The sequence below is a fragment of the Coccinella septempunctata genome, chromosome 9 (assembly GCF_907165205.1).
Source record: "Coccinella septempunctata chromosome 9, icCocSept1.1, whole genome shotgun sequence".
NCBI lineage: Eukaryota > Metazoa > Arthropoda > Insecta > Coleoptera > Coccinellidae > Coccinella > Coccinella septempunctata.
This window is the reverse complement of record NC_058197.1, coordinates 8,186,827-8,212,220: the sequence shown is the minus strand read 5'-3', so window position 1 is coordinate 8,212,220 and position 25,394 is coordinate 8,186,827. Positions and strand designations below refer to the sequence as shown.

General features: G+C 39.6%; 1 protein-coding gene across 1 annotated transcript; it reads left to right on the top strand.

Moving 5' to 3' along the window:
- Positions 1-24,361: 24,361 nt before the first annotated feature.
- LOC123321084 lies at positions 24,362-25,178 on the top strand. The gene has a single exon (XM_044908588.1). The coding sequence runs from the start codon at positions 24,393-24,395 to the stop codon at positions 25,176-25,178; it is 786 nt and encodes a 261-aa protein (XP_044764523.1). The 5' UTR covers positions 24,362-24,392.
- Positions 25,179-25,394: the final 216 nt, after the last annotated feature.

The following is a 25,394-nucleotide window of genomic DNA, read 5'->3' as shown; positions in this document are numbered from 1 at the left end:
TGTAGAGGAACCAAACGAAGGTGAAATTATAGACAGCAAATGGATCTTTAAGATAAAAAAGGATGATGAAGGTAAGAATGTAAAATTTAAATGCAGACTTGTTGCTAGAGGTTTCAAACAAAATATTGATCAGGACATTTATAGTCCAGTGGTTAGATTGAACACTATTAGAGTAATTCTGGCTGTGTGTGTTCGCAGGGGTTGGACCGTTTATCAAATGGATGTTTGCAATGCTTTTTTACATGGGGAATTGAAAGAAGAACTTTATATGTATTTGCCAAAAGGTCTTAAAACAGAAAGCAACAAAGTTTGCAAACTAAATAAGGCAATTTATGGTTTAAAGAATGCTCCAATTTGTTGGTACGAAAAGTTTGATAAGTTCATGTTAGAACAAGGTTTTTCAAAGAATTTATATGATGAATGTTTGTACATGAAAATTGACAATGAAGAACTATATGTTGCAATTTTTGTTGATGACATCTTAATAAGTGGTTCTAATCATGAAGATATAAAAAATTTAAAATCTAATTTAAGTAAATATTTCAAAATGAAAGATTTAGGTTTGCTGAAATATTTTTTGGGTATATCTATAAAACAGGAAAATTCAGATACAATTATTCTAAATCAGAAACATTATTTAGAAAATGTACTCAGGAAATTTAACATGTTTGAGTGCAAACCTGTGTTTACACCTATGGAACCGAAATTTGATCATACCGCATTAAAGAGAGATTGTTCTGAAAGTTTTGAAATTGAAAATCAGTGTAGGAGGATGATAGGATGTATAATGTATGCTATGCTTGGTACAAGACCAGATTTGTGTTCTAGTATTAGTTTACTATCACGTTATCAAAACTGTGCAAGTAAAAATTTATTAATAGCACTCAAAAGAGTTCTAAGATACATTAAAGGAAGTTTGGAGTTGAACTTAGTTTATAAAAGAAGAAATATCAACTTGATAACATGTTATGCAGATGCAGATTGGGGTGGTGACACAATAGATAGGAAGTCAACAAGTGGTTTTTGTTCATTTGTGTATGGTAATATTGTGTCATGGAGCTCAAAGAAGCAAAATACGGTTGCCATCTCAACTGCTGAAGCAGAAATTATAGCCCTAAGTTCTTGTATTGTTGATGCTTGCTGGTTAAGAAATTTGCTATCAAATATGAAACTAATTGAATCAGATATGAGGGCAATTGTATATGAAGATAATCAGTCTGCAATCCGTTCATGTAGTTCTCATGAACAATTGAAAAGAATGAAACATTTGGATATAAAGTTTCATTTCATCAAGGACAAGATTTAAGGAAGGTTTGGTTGAAATAAAATATATTTGTAGCAGTGAACAGATTGCAGATATATTTACTAAACCCTTAAGCAGAGTTGTTTTTGAGAGGATAAGAGAACTTATGTTGACAAAAATTTAGTGCATTAAAATATTTTTGTTTTTTGTTTAGAAAGATGTAAGATGTTTTTTTTTGAATCATTGATTGAGGGTGGGTGTTGTAGTTCAATCAAATGATGGTGTTATGGTTGTTTTCATTTCCACTAAATGTATATTGGTGACACTGACTGTCAATGAAAGAACTGTGTTTTCCGTTTTCCGGCATGCACAGTTAGACATGTGCATATTAGCAAGTATCGTTGTTGTGGAATAAAGCTTCTGGAGTTTAAGTAAAAAGCTTTCATTAATCCTTTTATTATATTGCTAATTAAGAAACACTAAATCAAAAGATCAAAAAACTGGCTAATTCAATTAATAGCCGAAAATCAAGGTTAGAGCGAGGAATAATTGGTGATCCACCCACAAGAGGTAGAGAAGAAATTTAGTTTTCGAAGTATAAAGGAGATAAGTGAATTGAAGTCAGTTTTAAGCGGAATAGTATTAGAGGAATGCGTATTTCTGATTTGTGGTAAAGATCGTAATCTTGAATTTTAGGAATTTTGGTTATCAGGATAGCGAACGAGCTTAGGTAGGATAGGGTCGAAACCATAGAATATAAAATACCAGGGCTTTTCTTTTGAAAAATTTTGCGAACGGAAACTGCCATATTAGAATACCCTGATGTGACTCATCAGTCATGTGTTAAGTCACATAATAATAGGTTGGTTCTACGGTTTTTCTTCATCTTACACCTAATATTAATAAATTCGATATAAGTCTATGTTCGCATTGCTGTTAACGTTGTTAACAAATACAAATTTCAAAATGGTTAGTTGTTCATCTTGTGGCTTTACTAAACACAAAAACAAACGGATGTTGTTAGAACATTTCTTAGGTAAGTGTTTTACATGCTCAATAATTAATATATTCATAATATATTATGATACGGAAACAGCAGTCGGTCATACGCAACTTTGCGATTTTCAATTTCAGCCGTTATACTCATTCCTTTTATTCTATACTCAAAGGTCGAAACAGATAAGCGCTGATCGTTTGCGACGGAAAATTCATTTAGTAAAAACGATTCAACAATGCAAACAGTTCTTTGAACGAATTCTAAGGACATGCATTTTGAACCATACCGATGTAGCCTCCTCTACGATCTCCATCCCAACCAAAACAAAGTGAAAACGAGGAGGGAAAAACAAGCTTCCTTTCCGAAGAAGACGACAAAAATTTAAGCCTGATAAGCATTTATTTGTGCACCAACACACCTCCTGTGGTGATCACAAGCGCCTAAGGTGCGGAAAGAGTAAAGAGCCTATAGCTTCAACCTGAAGGAAAAGAACAAAACTATAAGAATCCTCGAGAAAAACAGATTTTCCGTTCTCTCAAGTACATGGTAATTTCATTCTGTCTGGGGCTCGATCTATGGTAGAAGCATTCCTAAAGAAGAATCAGCCATACATAGACAATTGCGTGAAAGAAATCATGAATCGCATACTAGAGACCAATTCCGACGTTCTAACTAAAGAGACACAAACTTATTGCCCTTTCTCACATCAAAGCACCACTGCTGGAGAGCATTCGCTTTCAAACTGCCGGCGTGTTTAGATTGAATTTCTGAAGAATTTTTTCGTGTTTTGAGAGACAAGTGTAATTCGAGATGGAGAGTGAATACCTCAAATTTTTATCAAGGGAAAATCCAGTCGTTGCTCCTCTGTAAGATCCTCAATTAATGTTTGAAGTTTTTCTACTTATTTGCTCTTGATATTTCACATATCGTGCGAAACTGACGATCATAAATGGTTTGGATCCTTTTTCATTGAATAACCAGGACTAGGATTATTCGACGGATAATATCCCATCTGTAAGATTTTTGGATACTAAAGCATATTTTACATTAAGCCATAGTTTTTATACAAACCAATAGATGAAGCCTTATAAAAGTTTGCAGGCCTGTAAATACTTCGAGGCGGGCTTCATGTTGAAGGCCGGAACAAAGTATATTAACAATTCGTGTATTTTTGTAGGAAAGGTAAGAATTTTGTGTTAATTTACCTAAATATCTTATAAATTAGTTAAATTTTGAGGTAGCACATGTTCAAAATAATTGTCATGACTAACTTTCTAATATATGTATTTTTCATTAGGTGAAGGATTCGCAAATAGCTGATGAAAAATGTTTGAAGGCCTGGAAAATCCTTCAAAAAGCTTTCTTAATAAAATTTTTAGGGTTTTCACTCCCAATCTCTGATGAAGGAGTCTGGTATAGACTCCGAAACGTTACTACATAAAATTATAATTTCAACGTTATTTATTTTCAGTTCATGGTCAGGCAACAATTTTTTCTAGTTAATTTGCTCCTGACAAATTAGTGCGAGAATTTACGCAGAAGCAAATCGTTTATTTCCCCCCAGAATACATTTCAATCGAAATCTTCAAAAAGATGTATATTTATGTGCTAACATCTCATTGCACATGTATGGCAAGCAGTGCTGAAGTTTGTAGCCATTAGGAGCATTATTATTTGTGGTTGAGTTTGCATTCAGAAATAAGATGAATGTGTATCAAGTACAGATATCTTGTGCACATGGAATATTGTAATAAGGTTGTGTTTTCCATGTAAAAATGCACCCTCAATTTAGAATGATCTTTTAATTGCTCTTTAAAATTTCTTGTCAATTTTTGAAGGAAATATTTTCAGTTTCCAATTCAGGATTCCGACATCGTTGGGAACTGTGAACATTCCGCACCGTTTTTATTTCGTTCTCAGTTCTGAAAAACGATATCACACCGCATAAAACATCCTGAATTGGAAGATAACCGAGTTTTTGTTCGCCAGTATACATAAGCAGAAATTAGGACGTCTTCATTGACCGATTTTCGACATCCGGGGCACTTCTAGTTTCCACACCGCACCAGTGGGTATAAAAGCAGATGTCCCCCCGCAGGTCAATTAATTGAATCATTCATGAAATTCTCTGGAATCCGAGTCACGCTTATTCGAGATTTTTCTCTTCGTTCAAAGCCATTCATGCCGTTTAGTGCTATATTAGAGTAATAATTTTTTCATATTTTTTTTTTCTTATGAGAGTTTCTTTCCTTGTTCGAATTTTTTTCTTGCTTCGCCGAAGTATATTTCTTTTCCGGTGCAAATGCTCGTCCAGAACCTAAGCGTTCAGATTCCAGAGGTAAGACAACACTCCGTTTCCTTATCTTGGAACTTCAGCCTCCAATCGCACCCGTCCTATGCCATATTTTGAGTTCCACCCTACTGTTAGTACGATACCCTGCCGGCGTGGATACCTGGGGGGTACAGAACGCACATGGGGGCTGGCTACCCTTCCATAATTTCCAGTTCACACCCCTACTGTTAGTACGATACTCTGCTGGTGTGGATAACAAGGGGGTGCAGAACGCACGTCTTAGGTTCCAGCTGGCGAACGAGCCCGTAAACCCCGTATCACGTTTGAGATCGGATCCCCCTTTTTCATTCCGTCGGCTTCACACTGTAAATTCACCACTTATTACTTGTATCTGATTCCGAGATAAACCTTTTCAAGTGTGTAGAAAGAAAGTAGAATGATTCTGCTCAACCTATCAAATCGAGCTTCTCTTTTGACAGCTTTTTGTGATAGTGCCTTTCGTGGAGACAAAAGAGTCCTTTGCGTTTGGAATGTTTGTTGAGGCAAATATAAATAACAGCCACATGGAGCTTATGAAGCTCTCAAAAACAATCCATTTTACTTCGTCTGAGGAAGACATTGAAGAATTGAATAGAAAACAATCTCAATGTGAAAGCTGGTATAAACATAGAGCTGGTCGAATAGCAACATCTAAATTCAGAGCCGACTGTTAGACAAACAAGAAATGCCTTCTTTAACATTAATTAAAAGTTTTTGTCAACTAACCCTAGCAGCGTTCAGCACCAAGTCAACTTTGTGAGGCATAACCCATGAAAATGTGGCGGTATGACAGAATCTCTTTAAAATGAGCGATATTCATACTGCCTTTTCAATAATAAGTGAGGTGGGACTCATGATTTTCAATTAAAATCATCAGTTGGCTGCATCACCTGGTCGTTTGGTATTTTGCAATTGTTGTGTCTACTTATTGGACACTAAAGAAATAACTTCTCCAGAGGATTATTTAGAATTAAAAAACTGCTCTTTGTCCAAACAAAATAGTGTGTGTTCCTTACAAATCCTTAACATCTGATTTGTGCTCACATACAAATGAGAGTTTTATTAGTTTCACGGGATATTGGTTCGACCGTGATACCCTAAAAAGTCGAAGATAATCCACCCTATCCCTCAACTGAGGGCAACGGACTATTACGTCAGATACAAATCTGCGCTAGCCGAAAGGCGACGGTGACCCTTCAAACGCTTCATTCCTTCGGGGATGATAACAAGGGGAGTGCGGGAGAGAGGAGCCGCACCAGGGTGTAAAAACCTTGGTGCCACTCAATTGAGGTCGGACTTGTGCGGGTGTGTGGTAGACAGCTAGAAAATGCTTATGCCGAAATGCGGGAAGTAGACAAGGTATGTTGCAAGACTCATACTGCAGTCATCGATTGAAATTTACTCTGGGAGGATTCTGCATCTCTTCATAAACTTTTTAGGGTTTTCACTCCCAATCTCTGAAACAAAATCAACTTAGTGCAAGAATTTACGCAGGAGCAAATCGTTGATTTCATTTTTAATTGATTTTGTTTCAGAGATTGGGAGTGAAAATCATACGGCAGTCACAAAGGACTGCGCGTTGTTTGAACACTCAGGCGAGTATGAATTTTGGTGCCCGACTCGGTGGCGGAACATTCTTAAGGTTTCATTGATGAGGATCTTCATTTTGTTCATAGCTTTACCATGTTTTTGCACAAACGCAGTCTTGCTTACTGTTGCAAGGTCAAGGAGGACATGTAGAAATGAGTACAAAGAAAATATCAAAGTAGAAACTGAATATAACATAGCGAAATATTTATTAAAGAAAGGATACATCCACATGGATATGATGAGGGTAAGAGTAGAGGAGGTGGTGGACGTGGCGTTATGCTTTAATTGCCACAGATATGGGCATATAGGAAAGTACTGTCTTGAGAAACCGACATGCCATAAATGTGGAGAAAATCACACAGGTAAAGAGTGCAAAGCTACAAAACTAGACTGCCCTAACTGCAAAGCAAATAAGATACCAACCGAACTAAGAAATCACACTGCAAGAGACAAAAAGTGTCCGATATATCAGAGAAAAGAAACCCAGGCGAGGCAATTAATAGACTATGGACAAAATAAACAAAATAAAATATAAAATAATACAAATAAATCTAGACAGAGGTCGAGAGGCAGCACTACTTATGACTAAAAAAATCAAAGAAGACAACATTGACATAGCATTGATACAGGAACCATATCATAAGCTCTTTGAAGTCGAAGGATATGTCACACACACACACGACAACAGATCAAAAACTCAAATTATGACAAAGAAATCACTAACAAATATAATAACTAGACAGGATCTTACAGATAGAAACGCCATAACCGTAGAAATTATGGACGGCAAAGAGGTAAAAAACAGCATAATTATAACATCAATTTATGATGAGCCAGGCGGACAAGAAAACAAAAGACTGAACGAATTTGCCCTAAAGACGAACCGCAAAATACGAAGGCACGTGCTAGTGGGCGATTTAAACGCTCACAATCAGGCATGGGGAGGAAACAAAACAGATGCACGTGGAGAACAACTGATGGACTGGGCAACAGCAAACCAGTATGATATACATAACGAATGTTGACAGGGGCCAACATTCAGTGGACCCAGAGGAAACAGCTACATTGACGTAACAATGTCAAAAGAGGTAGAAATAATAAACTGGAGAATATTGGACGAAGAGACACTAAGTCTGCACAAGTACATACAATTCGAAATCGAAATCGAGAGTAGAAAATGTAAGGAGAAGACCAAAATATACGACTTTACAAACACTAATTGGGGAAAGTTCATGAGCAAATTAGATAGAAGACTGAAACAAGTAACATGGAAGTATTCAAACGTAGAAGAACTTGAAGACAGCGCCCAAAAGTTGCAATATATATGCAAAGAGACATGTCTACGATACATCAGTAGGAAAGAAATCAGTAAAGAAAGCGATTGGTGGAACGATAAACTGCATAGGCAGAGACAAGAGGTTAGAAGGCTGAGACGTACTGCTCAACAAGAGCAAGAACCAAATGAGCGAGTGAGTGCATGGGACTTATACAGAGACAAGAAAAGGGAATATAGGAGATGCATAAGAGAAACAAAGATAGACCATATACAAGACAGGATAAAGGAAATAGGCGAACAAGAAACGTGGGATAAACTGTGGAAATTTTTCAATAAGAAGACAGATAAGCCAAATACAAATGTCCAAAAAGAAGATGGCACATACACACTCGACGAGTCGGACAAGAATATGTATCTAATAAATAAATACTTCCCTCAAGATGACGTAGGGAAAGACACGGAAGAGATGAAATACTATAGGCATAAAGAACATCAATACAACGAGGCTGCTGAGCCAAACATAACCGACGAGGAGATACTGAGAACAGTAAAGAATCTAAAGAGTGGAAAGGGTATGGGAATAGATCAAATACCAAATGAGGCGATGAAATATGTGATTAAGGTGGCTAACATGATAATAAAGAATCTATATAATGGCTGTTTACAACATGGATATTTCCCAAAAATATGGAAACAAGCCAAGGTTGTGTGGATACCAAAAAAGAATGGTGCACTAAGACCTATCAGCCTACTACCATCAATTGGCAAAATACTGGACAGAATTATAAACAAGAGGCTGCAACACTGGCTTGAGAATAACAACGCACTTGACAGCCGGCAATACGGCTTCAGAGAGGGAAGGTCTACCACCGACGCAATGGAAAGACTTATCGACCTGATACGGACAAACAAAGAGAAAGGACTACACCAACTGCTAGTCGCGCTGGACCTTCAAAATGCTTTTAATAATGCATGGGCCCCATACATAATGTGTGAACTCGAAAACGCAAAGGTACCAAGAGCACTAAGCCAAATCTGCGTAGACTTCTTAAGAGATAGAGCTATCACAAGCGGTCAAACAACAACACAAATGACCAAAGGTTGCCCGCAGGGGTCAAGCCTCGGGCCAACCTTATGGCTCCTAGTTATGCAAGGGTGGTTCAGAACAGTAGACGAACACTCAAGGAGGTGGAAACTAGATGAGGCCAAAAGGAAAAGAATCGAGGAAGAATTTGTACAAGTTCTAGCAATCTTCCTGGCCTTCGCAGATGACGAATTTATAGTCATCACGGGCAAATCAGCCAAAGAAATTGAAAAAAAATGGACACACATATGGCTCGCATGTGAAAACTGGGCTAACCACAGCGGAGTAAAATACAACAAAGACAAAACTACATCAATGTTCATACCCGCAAAAAATAACATAAGGCCACCAACCATAAAAATAGAACAAAAAATGGTCCGCAGCGATGACACAATAAAATATCTTGGCCTAACAATAGATAAACAACTAACATTCATTGCCCATATAAAGGAAATGAGACAAAAAGTCAATAATATGACAATGAAGCTGTCAGGTGTCATCAAAAGAAATTATGGACATAACAAGGATATAATCAAACTGATAGGAGATAGGGTCATAAAACCTTCGACCATGTATGGCGCGGAAATATGGGGCGGAAAGGCGGACCGACCTCCACAAAGAAGGCACTTAAACGCGGCGCAGAGACCAGTTCTAATGCTGATCAATAGAGCCTATTCAACCACGGCAACATCAGCACTGCAAAACCTGGCAGGAACGCCTCCATGGTGGTTGGAAGCAAAACTAAGACATGAGAACTGGCTATCAAATAGAATACAGACTGAAAGACAAAACACTGCCGACAGAGAACACCCAGTCTTGCACATTCAACCACATAAGACCAGATTAGAAATGATAGAAAGGAAAAAGGCCATGAAACAAGCCATAACGGAAGAGTGGCAAGACATATGGGAGAGAGAAGAGACCGGCAGAGAACTGTTTGATCGTTGCAAAGAAATAGGCGATGACAGACTGGGTTTGAGCTTTAAGGCAACCCAGCTGATGACGGGTCATGGGAATATGATGGCCTACCTAAACAGGTTTAGGTTAAAAAGCACGGACGGAATATGTGAGTGTGGAAGGGGAAAAGAGGACACGGAGCACATCATGTATGACTGTATGCTGGATATCAGAGTGGAAGCCAGAAAACAGGTGGAGGCAAAATACGGAAACCTGAGAGTGGAATTGAGGACAGCGAAAAAGGCAAACAAGGAGGAAATTGAAAAGGTGAACGAATGGGCAGAAAAAGTAATACCAGATAGTGAATTTGTCGAAAACGCCTAAGAAAGACAGCCATTAATTAAAGGGTGGCAGTTGCAGCACAGGGCTGCCACCCTCAAAAACTGACGTGGATCTACCCAATCCCTCGAACGAGGGCAACGGGCGATTACGTCAGAGATAGATCTGCGCTAGCCGAAAGGCGACGGTGACCCTTCAAACGATTCATCCTAGGATGATAACAAGGGTAGCACGGGAGAGAGGAGCCCCACCAAGGCTTGCCTTGGTGCCTCTCAGTTGAGGTCGGACTCGTGCGGGTATGTGGTTAGCAGATAGGTAGTGCTTATGCCGAAAGGCGGGAAGCAGCTGGCATATGTGTGTTGCAAAGCCGATGACGATGACGATGACACTAACAAACAATATAAGTAAAACACATGGAAATGATAGGGAAATCATAAGACAAATTACGGACAGAGTGATGAAACCGACTGCTCTGTACGCATCTGAGATATAGGGCGGCAGAGCAGACCGAACCCACCAGAGAAGACAGATTGACGCCACACAAAGACCTCTACTATTATCGATTAATAGAGCATACGCCACAACAGGAACACTGACGTTACAGACATTAGCAGGCTCACCACCATGGTGGCTAGAAGCGAAAACGATACATGACGACTGGCGACAGAACAAAACGATAATACAAAACACAAGAACTAAAACAACAAATAGTGGACACCCTGCAGAAAGGCATCTACAAGCAATTGTTCAAAATAGAGCCGCAAAAGAACAAAGAAAGAAGGCACGCATGTTAAAATTAAGGAATGAGTGGCAGGAACTCTGGGAGAGTGGCGAAACAGGTAGAGAACTCTACAAACACTGTAAATATATAGGAACTGACAGACTTGAACTGATTTTCAAAGCGACGGGCGAAACAAACAAGATGGTACTAACAGATACCGACCAAGTCACCGAAACAGAAACGAATGACGACTCACAGTTTACCATAATCAGAAGAAAAAGAAGAACATACGCCCAAGCAACGAAACAAGAAGAAATACAAGGCTGGAAAACTCCAGAAATAAAATGAACAAACAAGGCAATTATAGCAGGTAAGGAGAATACAAGTCACAAAGACACGATCAGGAAGATAAAAACGGCTACAAGGCAGGTATGGCAAAATAATGGCATTAAAAATATAATTCCTATGAAAAATGGTTAAAAAATGCTGGAATATAAAGATAAAAACCACCAAACAAAAATAGATGAAATACTTATGAAAGAAAAAGACCTACAAGTAACAGAATTGAAAGATAGACAGCCCACGGTCATGATCACAGGGGTCATGAAAGGCTATAAAGATGATGAACTCATTGATCACCTTATAAATGAAAATGATGAGATAAGACTAAAATTTGGCGAAGACATAAAAACAAGAACTAAAATTTTGACAAGAAAAACTTGTCGAAACGAATTCAAGGAAAATATAAAAATCGCAACGGACCATGAAATAGCCAAATATCTGCTAAAAAGAGGCACCGTTTACTTAGATATGGTGAGTATAAGGGTACAAGAGGTAGTAGATGTAGCTTTATGCTTCAACTGCCACAAATATGGTCATGTTGCTAAATATTGCAAGGACCAAACAATATGCCACAAATGTGGTGAAAACCACAGGGGCAGTGAATGTAAGACATTAATATTAGACTGCCCAAACTGTAAGATCAATAGAATACAGAAAGACATGAGGAGACACACGGCTAGAGACACAAAGTGTCCGATATACAGCAGAAAAGTGGCACAAATACGACAAACTGTAGACTATGGACAGAACACTACTCAAAGATGACATATAAAATCCTGCAAGTAAATTTAGACCGAGGACGTGAAGCGACAATACTCTTAACTAATACAATAAAAGAAAATGACATAGACATAGTACTGATACAGGAACCATATCATAAAAATATAGAAATAGAAGACTATGTCATACACGAACACGAATTACATGCGAAAACACAAATTATCACAAAGAAAATGCTGACTAACATAATCACAAGACAGGACTTGACCGACAAAAACTTTACAACTATTGAAATAGTGGATGCAAGAAACAAAAACAACAACATATTAGTCACATCAATATATGATGAACCCGGAGGACCAGAAAACAAAAGTTTCAACGAATTCAAACAACTGGCAGGGGATAAACTTCGAAAACATATAATAGCAGGTGACTTGAACGCACATAATCAAGCTTGGGGAGGACATAGCACAGATAAACGAGGTGAAAACTTATTAGACTGGGCTATTACAAATCGCTACCAAATCCAGAACGATGACAAACTAGGACCGACATTCAGTGGACCTAGAGGTTCGAGTTATATAGACATAACGATGACTAAAGACGTTCTGATACAAAATTGGAAAATACTAGATGAAGATTCACTTAGCTTACACAAATACATCACGTACGAGATAAGGACAAATATAACTAAAGAAAAGAAAACATTCAAAACATATGACTTCCAAAACACATGTTGGAACAAATTCAAAAAGGCTTTAAAAAAACGAATACAAAGAGAAAATTGGAGCATCACGGATAAACAAGACATTGAACAGAAAGCCAATATTATGCAACAGATATGCAGTGAAATCTGCATAAAATACATAAGAAAGAGGACACTTAACGAACAAAACGACTGGTGGACAGACGAGCTGCAAATAGACCGACAGAATCTACGCCGACTAAGACGTACAGCCCAACAAGAACAAGAAACAAGTCAGAAAACACAATTATGGCATGAGTACAAGCAACAGAAAAACGAATATAAGAGGAAAATTAAACAAACAAAGTTAAGACACTTGCAAAACCAAATTAAAGGAATAAATGACCATAATCCTTGGGACAGATTATGGAAATTTGTCAACAAAAAACCCACCAAACCGAACACGAACATCAGGAAAGAGGATGGAACATACATAGTTAATGATGACGATAAGTTCTCATACCTCATGGACAAATATTTCCCACAAGACATAGAACTAGAAGATACAGAAAACATGAGGCATTACAGAAACAGAGTTAACATGTACAATGAGCACGTCGAACCAGCTATCAACAGAGAAGAGATTGGAGCAATAATCTCACGACTAAAAAAGGGGAAAAATATAGCTCATAATCAGATACCTAATGAAGCAATGGGCCCAATCCTTGAGATAGCCGGGGATATAATATTGGATATATTCAACAACTGTTTACAAAAAGGAATTTTTCCCAAAGCATGGAAAAATGCAAAGGTGGTGTGGATACCAAAAAAGGGCGATCAATTACGACCAATTAGTCTACTACCTGCACTAGGCAGGATATTAGATAAAGTCTTGAACCAAAGACTACAGTATTGGCTCGAAACAAACAGAAGGCTTGACCCAAGACAGTTTGGCTTTAGAGAAGGACTATCGACAGTAGATGCAATAAACGAACTAATGGAAAAAATACAGGAAAATAAAAGCAGGAACCAACACCAACTACTTGTCGCGCTGGATCTTCAAAACGCCTTTAATACAGCATGGACTCCCTATATTAGATATGAGCTTGAAATGGCCAAAGTCCCCAGAACACTAGGGGAAATATGTGAAGACTTTATGAAGGATCGAATAATAACATGTGGCAAAATAATTAGACCCATGACAAAAGGATGCCCACAAGGATCAAGTCTGGGACCAACCCTATGGCTGTTGGTCATGCAGGGTTGGTTCCGAATGATGAACGAAACGAATGATAGGTGGAAAAAGGATCAATCTAGAAAAAAGAAAATAGAGAAACAATATATAACTGACCTTGCGACAATATTGGCTTTCGCGGACGATGAGTTTATCGTCATTGCGGGCAATTCGTCCAAAGAAATAGAACACAAATGGACCTACATATGGGAAACATGAGAGAGCTGGGAGGATCACACAGGAGTGAAATACAATGAGGAAAAGACGGAATCTATGTTCATACCTTTAAAATCTAAGATAAGACCACCATCAATTAAGATTCGAGGTCAAAATATCGAGCACAAGGATACAATAAAATACCTAGGACTGACAATAGATAAACAACTGACATACATACAACATATGAAAAACATAAGACAGAAAATTAACAAACTGACGATGACACTAACAAACACAATAAGTAAAACATATGGACATGATAGGGAAATCATAAAACAAATTACGGACAGAGTGATGAAACCGGCTGCTCTGTACGCTTCTGAGATATGGGGCGGCAGAGCAGACCGAACCCATCAGAGAAGACAGATTGACGCCACACAAAGACCTTTACTATTATCGATTAACAGAGCATACGCCACAACAGGTACACTGACGTTACAAACCTTAGCAGGCTCACCACCATGGTGGCTAGAAGCAAAAACGATACATGACGACTGGCGACAGAACAAAACGATAATACAGAACACAAGAACTAAAACAACAAATAGTGGACACCCAGCAGAAAGGCATCTACAAACTATTGTTCAACATAGAGCCGCAAAAGAACAAAGAAAGAAGGTACGCATGCTTAAACTAAGGAATGAGTGGCAGGAACTCTGGGACAATGGCGAAACAGGTAGAGAACTCTACAAACACTGCAAACACATAGGAACTGACAGACTTGAACTGACTTTCAAAGCGACACAAGTACTTACAGGACACGGAAACATGCAAGCTTACTTAAAAAGATTTAAATTAAAACAGACAGACGGAAAGTGCGAGTGTAGCTTAGGACAGGACGAAGACTCGGAACACATCTTGACGCTATGTACACTAAGACATAGAGATGACATGAGACAGAACATACTACGGAAATATGGTAGCTTGACAATGGAATTTAGAAAAGAGGATAAAACAGTAAACAATATTGACATACAGAAAATAAACGAATGGGCAGAATCAATAATAGAAGATAGTGATAATGTTAACAATGCAGGCAGTTGAGGCATGATGAGGCATCTTTAAGGGTATCAGTTGCAGCACAGGACTGACACCCTAAAAAGCGGACGTTAATCCACCCTATCCCTCAATTGAGGGCAACGGACGATTACGTCAGAATGAGATCTGCGCTAGCCGAAAGGCGACGGTCACCCTTCAAACGGATCGTCCCCCAGGGGATGATAACAAGGGGAGCACGGGAGAGAGGAGCCCACCAAGGCGTCGATGCTTTGGTGCCTCTCAATTGAGGTTGGACTCGTGCGGGTGTGTGGTCTGCTGATAGGTGGTGCTAATGCCAAAAGGAGGGCAGCAGGCATTCTAATGTTGCAACACATCCCCCCCCCCCGCTCAGGGAATTACTTATATAATAGGTAATACGGGAACGGCCGAACCCGAGCAACCCGATGGACCTGGTGGCTTTACCACCTTGTATACACCATCCTGACCTAGTCATGTCTTAGGGTGGACGGGGAGATTGGCTTAACCGCTCGTGTCAAAGAGGAGAAAACCTCTAAAATAAACCTCACTCCTCAAGGTGTAGATAAGTGCTGATGGGGTTGTCATTGCAAGTAGTTCGATGGCAGGCTGGGGAGCAACCCGGTCCCGAACTTTCTCACCACTGGGCACCAGGCGAACCCAGTGGGACATATAGCCTTCCGAATCGTACGGGCGCACTGCCATCCGGTGACCTCATTTCGACCCTTCTCGTGGGAATTTGGATCAGGCTAGAAAGAGAGGCCGCACAAGCAGGCGCAATTGTGCGAAGACAATCTTTGGCAAAGTCGCCAATAGAAAAGAGAAGAAAGACGTCTTGCACCGGCGCAATGTGCGCTAATACAGAACAAGATCTGAATAGATCTATTATTGAAATGGCAGAGGAAGAGCGAAAGGAAACGCTTAGAGAAAAAAAAACTAAAAAATGAAAATATACAAAACACATATCAATTACAACAGAAATCAAAAGAACTTGACATCACGGACACGATAACAAAAATAATAGAGATAAAGGAGATAATAACAGAAGCCACCACTAAACAATCTGGTGGAAAAATACAATTCCACAAGGCAGACCAGCAGATGGTCCAAAAACAAATGGAAGCTCTAACCAACATAATGATCTCTATGGCATACGAAATCGGCAAGAACGAAGGTCTGAGCCGACAAATCCGATGGCTCACTGAAAGAGTAAAAGCTCAGGAAACTGAACTCAATAGCCAAAGAGAAATGATAAACGCAATGAATGAAACCCAAAAAGGCAAAATATCAAACACAAGAAGGGAATTGAATAACAGAAAAGATAAAACTGAGAGGGCAAGAGATATTGTTCAAACAGATTTAGACACAATAACGGAAACAGATACAGAAGGCGAAACACAAGCAAACGTGATCAGGCGTAATAGGAAAACCTACGCTCAGGCCACAAACAAAAAGAAAGATCAGGTGTGGAGAACACCTGAAAAGAAATCAACAAATAAAACAATTATCACATTGGGTGAAAATACCAGCCATAGGGAAGCTATACAGTCAATAAAAACTGCCACAAAGGGAGTGTGGCAGCAAGACGACATAAAAAATATAATACCTCTAAAAAGCGGAAAAATAATGATTGATTTCAAGGACAAGGAACAGCAGGTGAAACTTAATGAACTTCTAAAAAAAGATAAACAAATACAAATCAAAGAAATTGAAGATAAAAGACCAACCATCATGATCACTGGGGTCATGAAAGGCTATGATGACAAAGAAATATTAACACTCATACTAGAAGAAAACACGGAAATAAAACAAAAATTTGAAAGAGAGTTTGAAACCAAAACGAAGATTTTAACAAGAAAAACTTGTCGAAACGAGTATAAAGAGAATATAAAAATAGAAACAAATAGCGATATAGCCAAATACCTTCTGAAGAGAGGATATATATATATCTAGACCTGGTTAAGGTAAGAATTGAGGAAATAATCGACGTGTCTTTATGCTTCAACTGCCATAAATATGGACATGTCGCGAAATATTGTAGAGAAAAGACAATTTGTCACAAATGCGGTGACAACCATAAGGGCACTGAATGTAAAGCGACAATTCTAGATTGCCCAAATTGTAGAACATTCAAAATTAACTCAGAACAAAGAAGACATACTGCGAGAGATAGAAAATGCCCAATTTACATTAAGAAAGAGACGCAGACTAGACAGACGATTGACTATGGACAGACAAGACAAAAATCATGAAATACAAAGTATTACAAATTAACTTGGACAGAGGGCATGGGGCGACTATACTAATGACAAAGAAAATAAAAGAAGAAGACGTAGATATAGTACTAGTTCAGGAACCATACCATAAACACATAGAAATAGACGGATACGATTTACACAATCACTTACCACAGTCAAAAACACAAATCATTACAAAGAAAACAATAAAAAACATTGTCACCAGAACAGACTTAACGGACCAAAACTATACAACAGTTGAAATTATGGATGAAAAGGACAGGAAAAATATCATAATAATAACATCATTATACGATGAACCTGGGGGCCATGGAAACAAAAGGTTAAACGAATACACGCAGAAAACAGGAAACAATTTAAAGAAACATTTACTAGCTGGCGATCTAAATGCTCATAATGAGACATGGGGAGGACATAACACAGACAGAAGAGGCGAACATTTATTCGATTGGGCTATGACAAACCGCTACCACATAAACAACAATGAAGCACTGGGACCAACCTTTAATGGTCCTAGAGGGTCGAGTTACATCGACTTAACTCTATCAAAAGGTACACAGATACAAAACTGGGATATACTTGATGAAGAAACACTTAGTTTACACAAATACATCACATATGAAATAGATACCAACATTATGAAACAACAGAAAGTAAACAAAGTATATGACTTCCAGAACACGAACTGGAATAAGTTTAAGAGGATATTGAACAAACAAATTCAAGGAGAAAATTGGAACATCACGAACACACAAGACCTCGAAATGAAAGCACTAAAGCTACAACAAATATGTAGCGAGACATGCACGAAACACATAAAGAAGAGGTCAACAAATGAAATAAATGAATGGTGGACCGATGACTTAGAGACTGATAGGCAAAAATGGAGGAGAAAACGAAGAATCGCCCAACAAGAACAAGTGGATGAATACAGAACGGAACATTGGAACGAGTACAAACAGATGAGAAACGATTACAAAAAGAAGATTAAGCAAACAAAAAGGGAGCATATACAAGACAAAATAAAAGAACTGAACGAACACAGTACATGGGATAGACTATGGAAATTTATAAATAAAAAACCGAACAGGCCAAACACATACATCAGGAAAGACGACGGAACATATACTATCGATGACATTGACAAGTATACATACTTGATGGCTAAATACTTTCCTCAAGATGATGAAACATATAACACCGAAGATATGAAATATTACAGACGCAAGAACCATACATATAATGAAGCCAAAGAACCCGATATAAATAAACATGAAATCAAAGACATAATAACGAACCTGAAAAATGGTAAAAGCACAGGTAATGACTCAATACCAAATGAAGCTCTAATGCATATTTTTGAGATTGCTGGGGACATAATGTTAGACATCTATAACAGCTGCCTACAAAACGGACTATTTCTGAAGTTATGGAAGCATGCCAAAGTGGTCTGGATACCAAAAAAGAACAACGAACTTAGACTTATAAGCTTGCTTCCCGCACTCGGCAGAATACTAGATAAGTTGATGAATAAAAGATTGCAGTACTGTTTGGAACAAAATAAAACATTTGACGATAGACAGTATGGATTTCGAGAGGGAAGATCGACGATAGATGCGATCGATAAAGTAATTGAAGTCATTGAACACAATAAGAGATCCAACAAACATCAACTGCTAGTAGCCTTGGATCTGAAAAACGCGTTTAATAGCGCATGGACTCCGTACATAAGGCATGAACTGGAGAGGCAAAAGTACCCAAGAATTTGAGAAGGATATGCGAAAATTTTATGCGCAAGGGTCAAGTTTGGGGCCAACCCTATGGCTCCTAGTCATGCAGGGTTGGTTCCGAACGATGAATGAAACGGACGATAGATGGAGAAGCAGGGAGGCTGCGAGACTGATGATAGAACGGGAATATATCCAGAGCATAGCGACCATCTTAGCCTTCGCTGATGATGAATTCATCATCATTAGTAGAAGCTCCTCGAAGGAAATCGAACAGAAATGGTCGATGATATGGGAGGCATGTAAGACTTGGGAGAGACATACAGGAGTAAAATACAACGAGGGCAAAACAGAGACATTATTCATACCACAAAGACACAAAATAAGACCACCCACGATAAAGATTCAGGGACAAACTATAGAACATAAGGAAACAATAAAATACTTGGGACTAATCATAGATAGACAAATGACATACATACCGCACCTGAAAGACATCAGACAGAAAATCAACAAAATGACATTAATAATAACAAGTAATATCACCAAGACTTATGGGCATGATAGAGACATTATTCGACACATAACTGACAGAGTGATGATGCCGGCTGCGCTGTACGCTTCTGAGATATGGGGCGGCAGAGCAGACCGGACTCATCAAAGACGACAGCTGGACGCAACACAGAGACCACTACTTTTAAACATAAACCGAGCATATGCGACGACTGCAACAGTGACCTTGCAAAACTTGGCGGGCACTCCACCTTGGTGGCTGGAGGCGAGATTAACACATGAAGACTGGCAGGCCAACAAAACAGTAATACAAAACATGAGGATCGGGACAGTTGACAGGGGACATCCCGCACAGAAACATACACGGACAAATACGAATAGTGGCGACAACAGTAAAAACTTGGGAAAGAAAGTACGTAAATCCAACCTACTGACTGAATGGCAAAACACATGGGACATAAGCGAGACAGGACACGAATTTTACAAACACTGCAGACTAGTAGGACAAGAAAGACTTGAATTGACGTTTAAAGCAACTCAACTACTGACTGGACATGGAAATATGCTTGCATATTTGAACAGATTCAAACTGAAAGACACGGATGGTAAATGCCTATGCAATACAGGACAGGACGAAGACTCGGACCATATCTTGAATGTTTGTACTCTTACCAACCGAACTGAAATAAGACAAAACATAAAAACGAAATACGATAACTTGAACATACAACTGAGAAAAGCAGAAAAGGTCAACAAGATGGATATAATCAAAATCAATGAATGGGCAGAAGTTGCAATACCGGATAGCGATAGTGCATATTGTGGCAGTTGAGGTTTGAAGGCATTTAAAGGGTAACAGTTGCAGCACAGGGCTGTTACCCTAAAAAGCTGACGCTAATCCACCCTATCCCTCAATTGAGGGCAACGGACGATTACGTCAGAAAAAGATCTGCGCTAGCCGAAAGGCGACGGTTACCCTTCCAACGGTTCATCCCTTCGGGGATGGTAACAAGGGGAGCACGGGGGAGAGGAGCCCCACCAAGGCGTCAAACCCTTAGTGCCTCTCAATTGAGGTTGGACTCGTGCGGGTATGTGGTTAGCAGCTAGGTAGTGCTTATGCCGAAAGGCGGGGAGCGGATGGCATTATGTTGCAAGATACCTTCTGTATCGTCTGCTCCGGGCCTTTCCAAACTGTCCATTCCCCCTCCCCAATCTGGGAGCGCTGCTTCCTCTCCCTCCGTCACTTCTTCCTCTGCCTCTGTAACCGGCCAACTTTCTCCTCTGCCCCCTGACTTCTCCTTGAGTAACGCTGACTCCATTTCTTCCGTCAGGATGTTTCTGGAGTCCAGCCTGTTCTCCTCGGCTTCAAAAATTCCAAAGACGCAGATAGAATTGGTCTTGTCTTCTTTCCGTCGCGTGGAGCAGCTATACTCCTCCGCACAGTCTAGAATCTCCTATTTGGAGGGTCGCCTCGCTGAGAGGGCTTCTGCTCCGGCCGCTTCTGTGACCGGGGATGTTGCTGCCTCTCCATCTTTCGCCTCTGTAGCCGCCAATTCGTCTTCATCTGGGTCGCCTCTCTCGATCCCTCCGAGAAAGCACTCTGTCATAATCAGCAAATCAGCTTCGCAAATCTCCTTCTGTTCGAGTCCACAACGTTCGAAAGCTTCGTCGCGGCTCGGTGATTGTTGAGGCCTCTTCTGAGTCAGATGTCTCTGCCATTAGAAAAATGCTAGTGTCCTCCGAATCTCTTTCCTGCTCGGAAACTAAAAAGATTCTGCCTCGGATCAGGATCTTCGACGTGCCTAAATCAGTTGCCAATGAAAGAGGACGATTTTCTAATCAAAAACGTTGATGACGAGGCCTTGCGTTCTGAGCTCCGTCCTCACGTCAGAGCAGTCACTCGATTAAAGTCCCGCTTCGCGGACAAGGAGCATCTCGTTGTAAGCATTCCATCCTCACTTCGTCGCTTGTTGCTTCGTCGTGGTCGGGTATTTTTGGATGTTGGCTCTCACCATGTTGTTGATCACTTCAACATTATGAGGTGTTTCAACTGCCAGCAGTTTGGACACTCATCCGGTTCCTGTGGGAGGCCTAAGTGCTGTGGTTTCTGTGCTGCTTCCGGTCACTCTTTCAAAGAGTGCCCGGCTAAGTCATCTCCTCCATGTTGCGCAAATTGTAAGTCCGCCGGCGGCGGTGCTTCGACGACGCACGACACCTCGAGCAGAGTCTGCTCCTCCTACATCAAACAGCTAGAAAGGTACCAGAGTCTCATTGACTACAGTTAATGAGTCCTCTGAGGTTTTTACAGGTCGATGCTCAACGCTCGGCGTCCGTCACCTCCGCTGTTTGTCACCTTGGGGGGCAGTGGTCCACGGCTGTTCTGGCTATCCAGGAGCCGTACCACGCCTTTGGGCAGCTTAAGTGTCTTGGCCTTCGATCTTCTGTTATCTCGTCCATTGAGGGGGTTCCAATGTCGGCACTTGTCGTTTTCGATCCAACTTTGGAAGTATTTGCTCTTTCACAGTTCTGCGATACTCATATAGTTTCTGCCCTTGTCACCTTCGGTCGGCGTAGATTTCACTTGTTTAATGTCTATTGTCAGTTTAATCAGGATATTGATGCTTTTTTGCATAAGCTGGATCATATTATCCTCTCTCTCAATACCTTTGATTTTATTTTATGTATGGACTCGAATGCTTGGTCCCCCCTCTGGTTTTCTGATTCCCGAGATTCTCGATGACGACTTTGGCAAAACAAGGGAAACGAACAGGGAATTAAATAACGATGAAATATGGGAGAGACTCGAAAGGGAGTCGAAAGAGGCGGGTCAAATAGTGAGGAGACAGTCATTGGCAAGGTCTCCAAACGAAAAAAAGCGCAAAACATCATGCGCAGGCGCGATGGGCGTGAGTACCGAAGAAGACCTAAAAGAAAAAATGACAACTTCACAAATATAGGTATAAAACAAACAGAATATGGAACGAAAACAATGGAAATAAAGGAAACAATATCAAAACTGATAGAAATAAAAGAGAGCACAATAGAGGCGACAACGAAACATTCAGGTGGCAAAATTCAATTTCTGAAAACTGACCAACAGTCAGTCCATAAGCAAATCGACATGCTCACTAATACAATGATTACTATGGCCTATGAAGTAGGCAAAAATGAGGGCATGGGCAAGCAAATCCAATGGCTAACAGAAAGAGTTAAGGCCCAAGAAATAGAAATAAGACGACAAATTGAAGTTATAAACACCATGCAAGCAATACAATCGAAGAAGATAGTTCACACTGATAAAAATATAACTCGAACTAACAATAAGGGTGAACATTCTCAAATAGGCGAAACAAAAAAGATGGCAATAACAGATGCCGACCAAGTCACCGAAACAGAGACGGATGACGATTCACAGTTCAGTTTAATGAAAAGAAAAAGAAGAACATACGCTCAAGCAACGAGACATTAGAAGGTTTTGTTGATGCTGATTGGGCATCAAACATTGTAAATCGAAAATCATATAGTGGTTACTGTTTTAACATTTCTGGTGCGATTGTGTCTTGGGAAAGTAAAAAGCAATGTTCCGTATCTCTGTCTAGCACTCAAGCGGAATACAAAGCGATCTCAGAAGCATCAAGAGAAGCTATTTATCTATTCAATATGCTTGGAGAATCAACAGGTAACTTCGAGAGCATATCATTGTTCAATGATAATCGAAGTGCACAGAAGTTGTGTCTCAATCCAACTTTTCACAAGCGAACCAAGCATATTGATATCAGATATCAGTTTTTTAAAGAAACAATAAATAACAATATTATTTCTCTTGAATATTTGCCTAGCAATGATATGCCTACGGATGTACTAACCAAAGGCTTAAGTTTTGTCAAGCATGATAAATTCTCATAGGAATTGGGTATATTTGATGTAAAATAAATTTGATTTAGTGGGGGTATTGGTAGTAAATCACACCCGTACATACACCGTGGTAAAAAGCTCACGCTCATATGCCTTGCAATACAACTTCAAGTCTTGCAATACAACTTGCAAGACTCATACTGTAGACTACAAAGGACTGCGCGTTGTTAGAACACCCAGGCGAGGATGAGTTTTGGTGCGCGACTCGGTGGCGGAACACTCTTTAGGTTCCATTGATGAGAATCTTCATTTTGTTCATTGCTCTACTATATTTTTGCACAAACGCAGTCTTGCTTACTGTTGCAACACTCTCTCCTCTCCACCTCACTCCTCAAGGTGTAGATAAGTGCTGATGGGGTTGTCATTGCAAGTAGTTCGATGGCAGGCTGGGGAGCAACCCGGTCCCGAACTTTCTCACCACTGGGCACCAAGCGAACCCAGTGGGACATATAGCCTTCCGGATGGTACGGGCGCACTGCCATCCGGTGACCACATTTCGACCCTACTCGTGGGAATAACTATGAATGAAAAGCAAAAAACACCAAACTCAATTAGGTCTGATAAAGGTGAGGAAATAAGCAAAACTAAGGACTCGCAAAAAGAAACAAACGAAGAATTATGGGAAAGACTGGAAAGGGAATCCATTGAAATAGGCAGCATTGTCAGGAGATCGTCATAAGCCAGATCTCCAAATGAGAAAAAGCGAAAGACTTGTTGTGCAGGGGCAGTAGGAGTGTGCACAGAAGACGATTATAGAGCTGGCCGAGGAGGACCGCAAGGAACTCCTCAGAGTGAAAAAACGGAATGATAATATAAAAGTGCAAAACATAACCCTAAGAGAAAAAGCAAACACTGAGGAATCAAACAAGGAGCTAATTCCGAAAATAATCGAAGCAAAAGATGCCATAGTAGAAGCAACTACTAGGTACTCCAGTGGCAAAATTCAGTTTAATAAAACTGAACAAGCAGCGGTTCAGAAACAGCTAGAAACGCTTACAAATATTATGATAAGTAAGGTCTACGAAGTACGCAAGAACGAGAGCATGAACACAAGGATACAATAGCTAACACAGAGAGTTAGGGAACAAGAGTTAGAGCTCAGGGCGCAAAGGGAAATTATAGAGACACTAACCAAAAAACACGAAACACCAAATAGCAAAACAAAAAGGAGAGTTATTATATCATCTCAAACCGACACAGATATTGATACAGATGTAGAATGGACTGTAAAATCTGCCAGAAAAAGGAAGAAAACATACGCGCAAATAATACAACCAAAAGAGCCCATGGAGTGGAAAACTCCAGAGCGCAAAGAGTCAAATAAGTTAATAATCAGCACAAATGAACAAAGTAGCCACAGAGAGGTGCTACAAAAAGTGAAAAATGCCACTAAAGAAATATGGCAAGACGACGGATTGAGAAATATAATTCCTCTAAGAAATGGCAAAATCGTTCTGCAATGCACAAGCAAAGATCAGCAGACACGAATGAGCAATGTATTGAACAAGAGCAAAGAAATACTAAAAGAAATGAACGACAAAAAGCCGACAATTATGATAACTGGCGTGATGAACGGCTACAGCGACGAGGAAATAATAGGCCAACTTACAAATGAAAATGAAGAGTTAAATAACACATTTGGAAGCACATTAAAGCAAAGGATGAGGGTACTCTCAAGAAAGACATGCAGAAACGAATATGAAGAGAATATAAAAATAGAAACGGACCATGAAGTGGCTAAATATTTATTGAAACGAGGTTATGCATACATGGATATGGTAAGGCTTCGCATAGAAGAAATAATCGATGTGTCATTGTGCTTCAATTGCCATAAATATGGTCATGTTGCTAAATATTGCAAGGACCAAACAATATGCCACAAATGTGGTGAAAACCACAGGGGCAGTGAATGTAAAACATTAATATTAGACTGCCCAAACTGTAAAATCAATAGAATACAGAAAGACTTGAGGAGACACACGGCTATAGACACAAATTGTCCGATATACGGCAGAAAAGTGGCACAAATACGACAAACTGTAAACTATGGACAGAACACTACTCAAAGATAACATATAAAATCGTGCAAGTAAATTTAGACCGAGGACGTGAAGCGACAATACTCTTAACTAATACAATAAAAGAAAATGACATAGACATAGTATTGATACAGGAACCATATCATTAAAATATAGAAATAGAAGACTATGTCATACACGAACACGAATTTCATGCGAAAACACAAATTATCACAAAGAAAACGCTGACTAACATAATCACAAGACAGG

Coding starts and splice junctions, on each gene's coding strand:
- LOC123321084 (XM_044908588.1), top strand. CDS start 24,393: ATGGAGTGGAAAACTCCAGAGCGCAAAGAGTCAAATAAGTTAATAATC.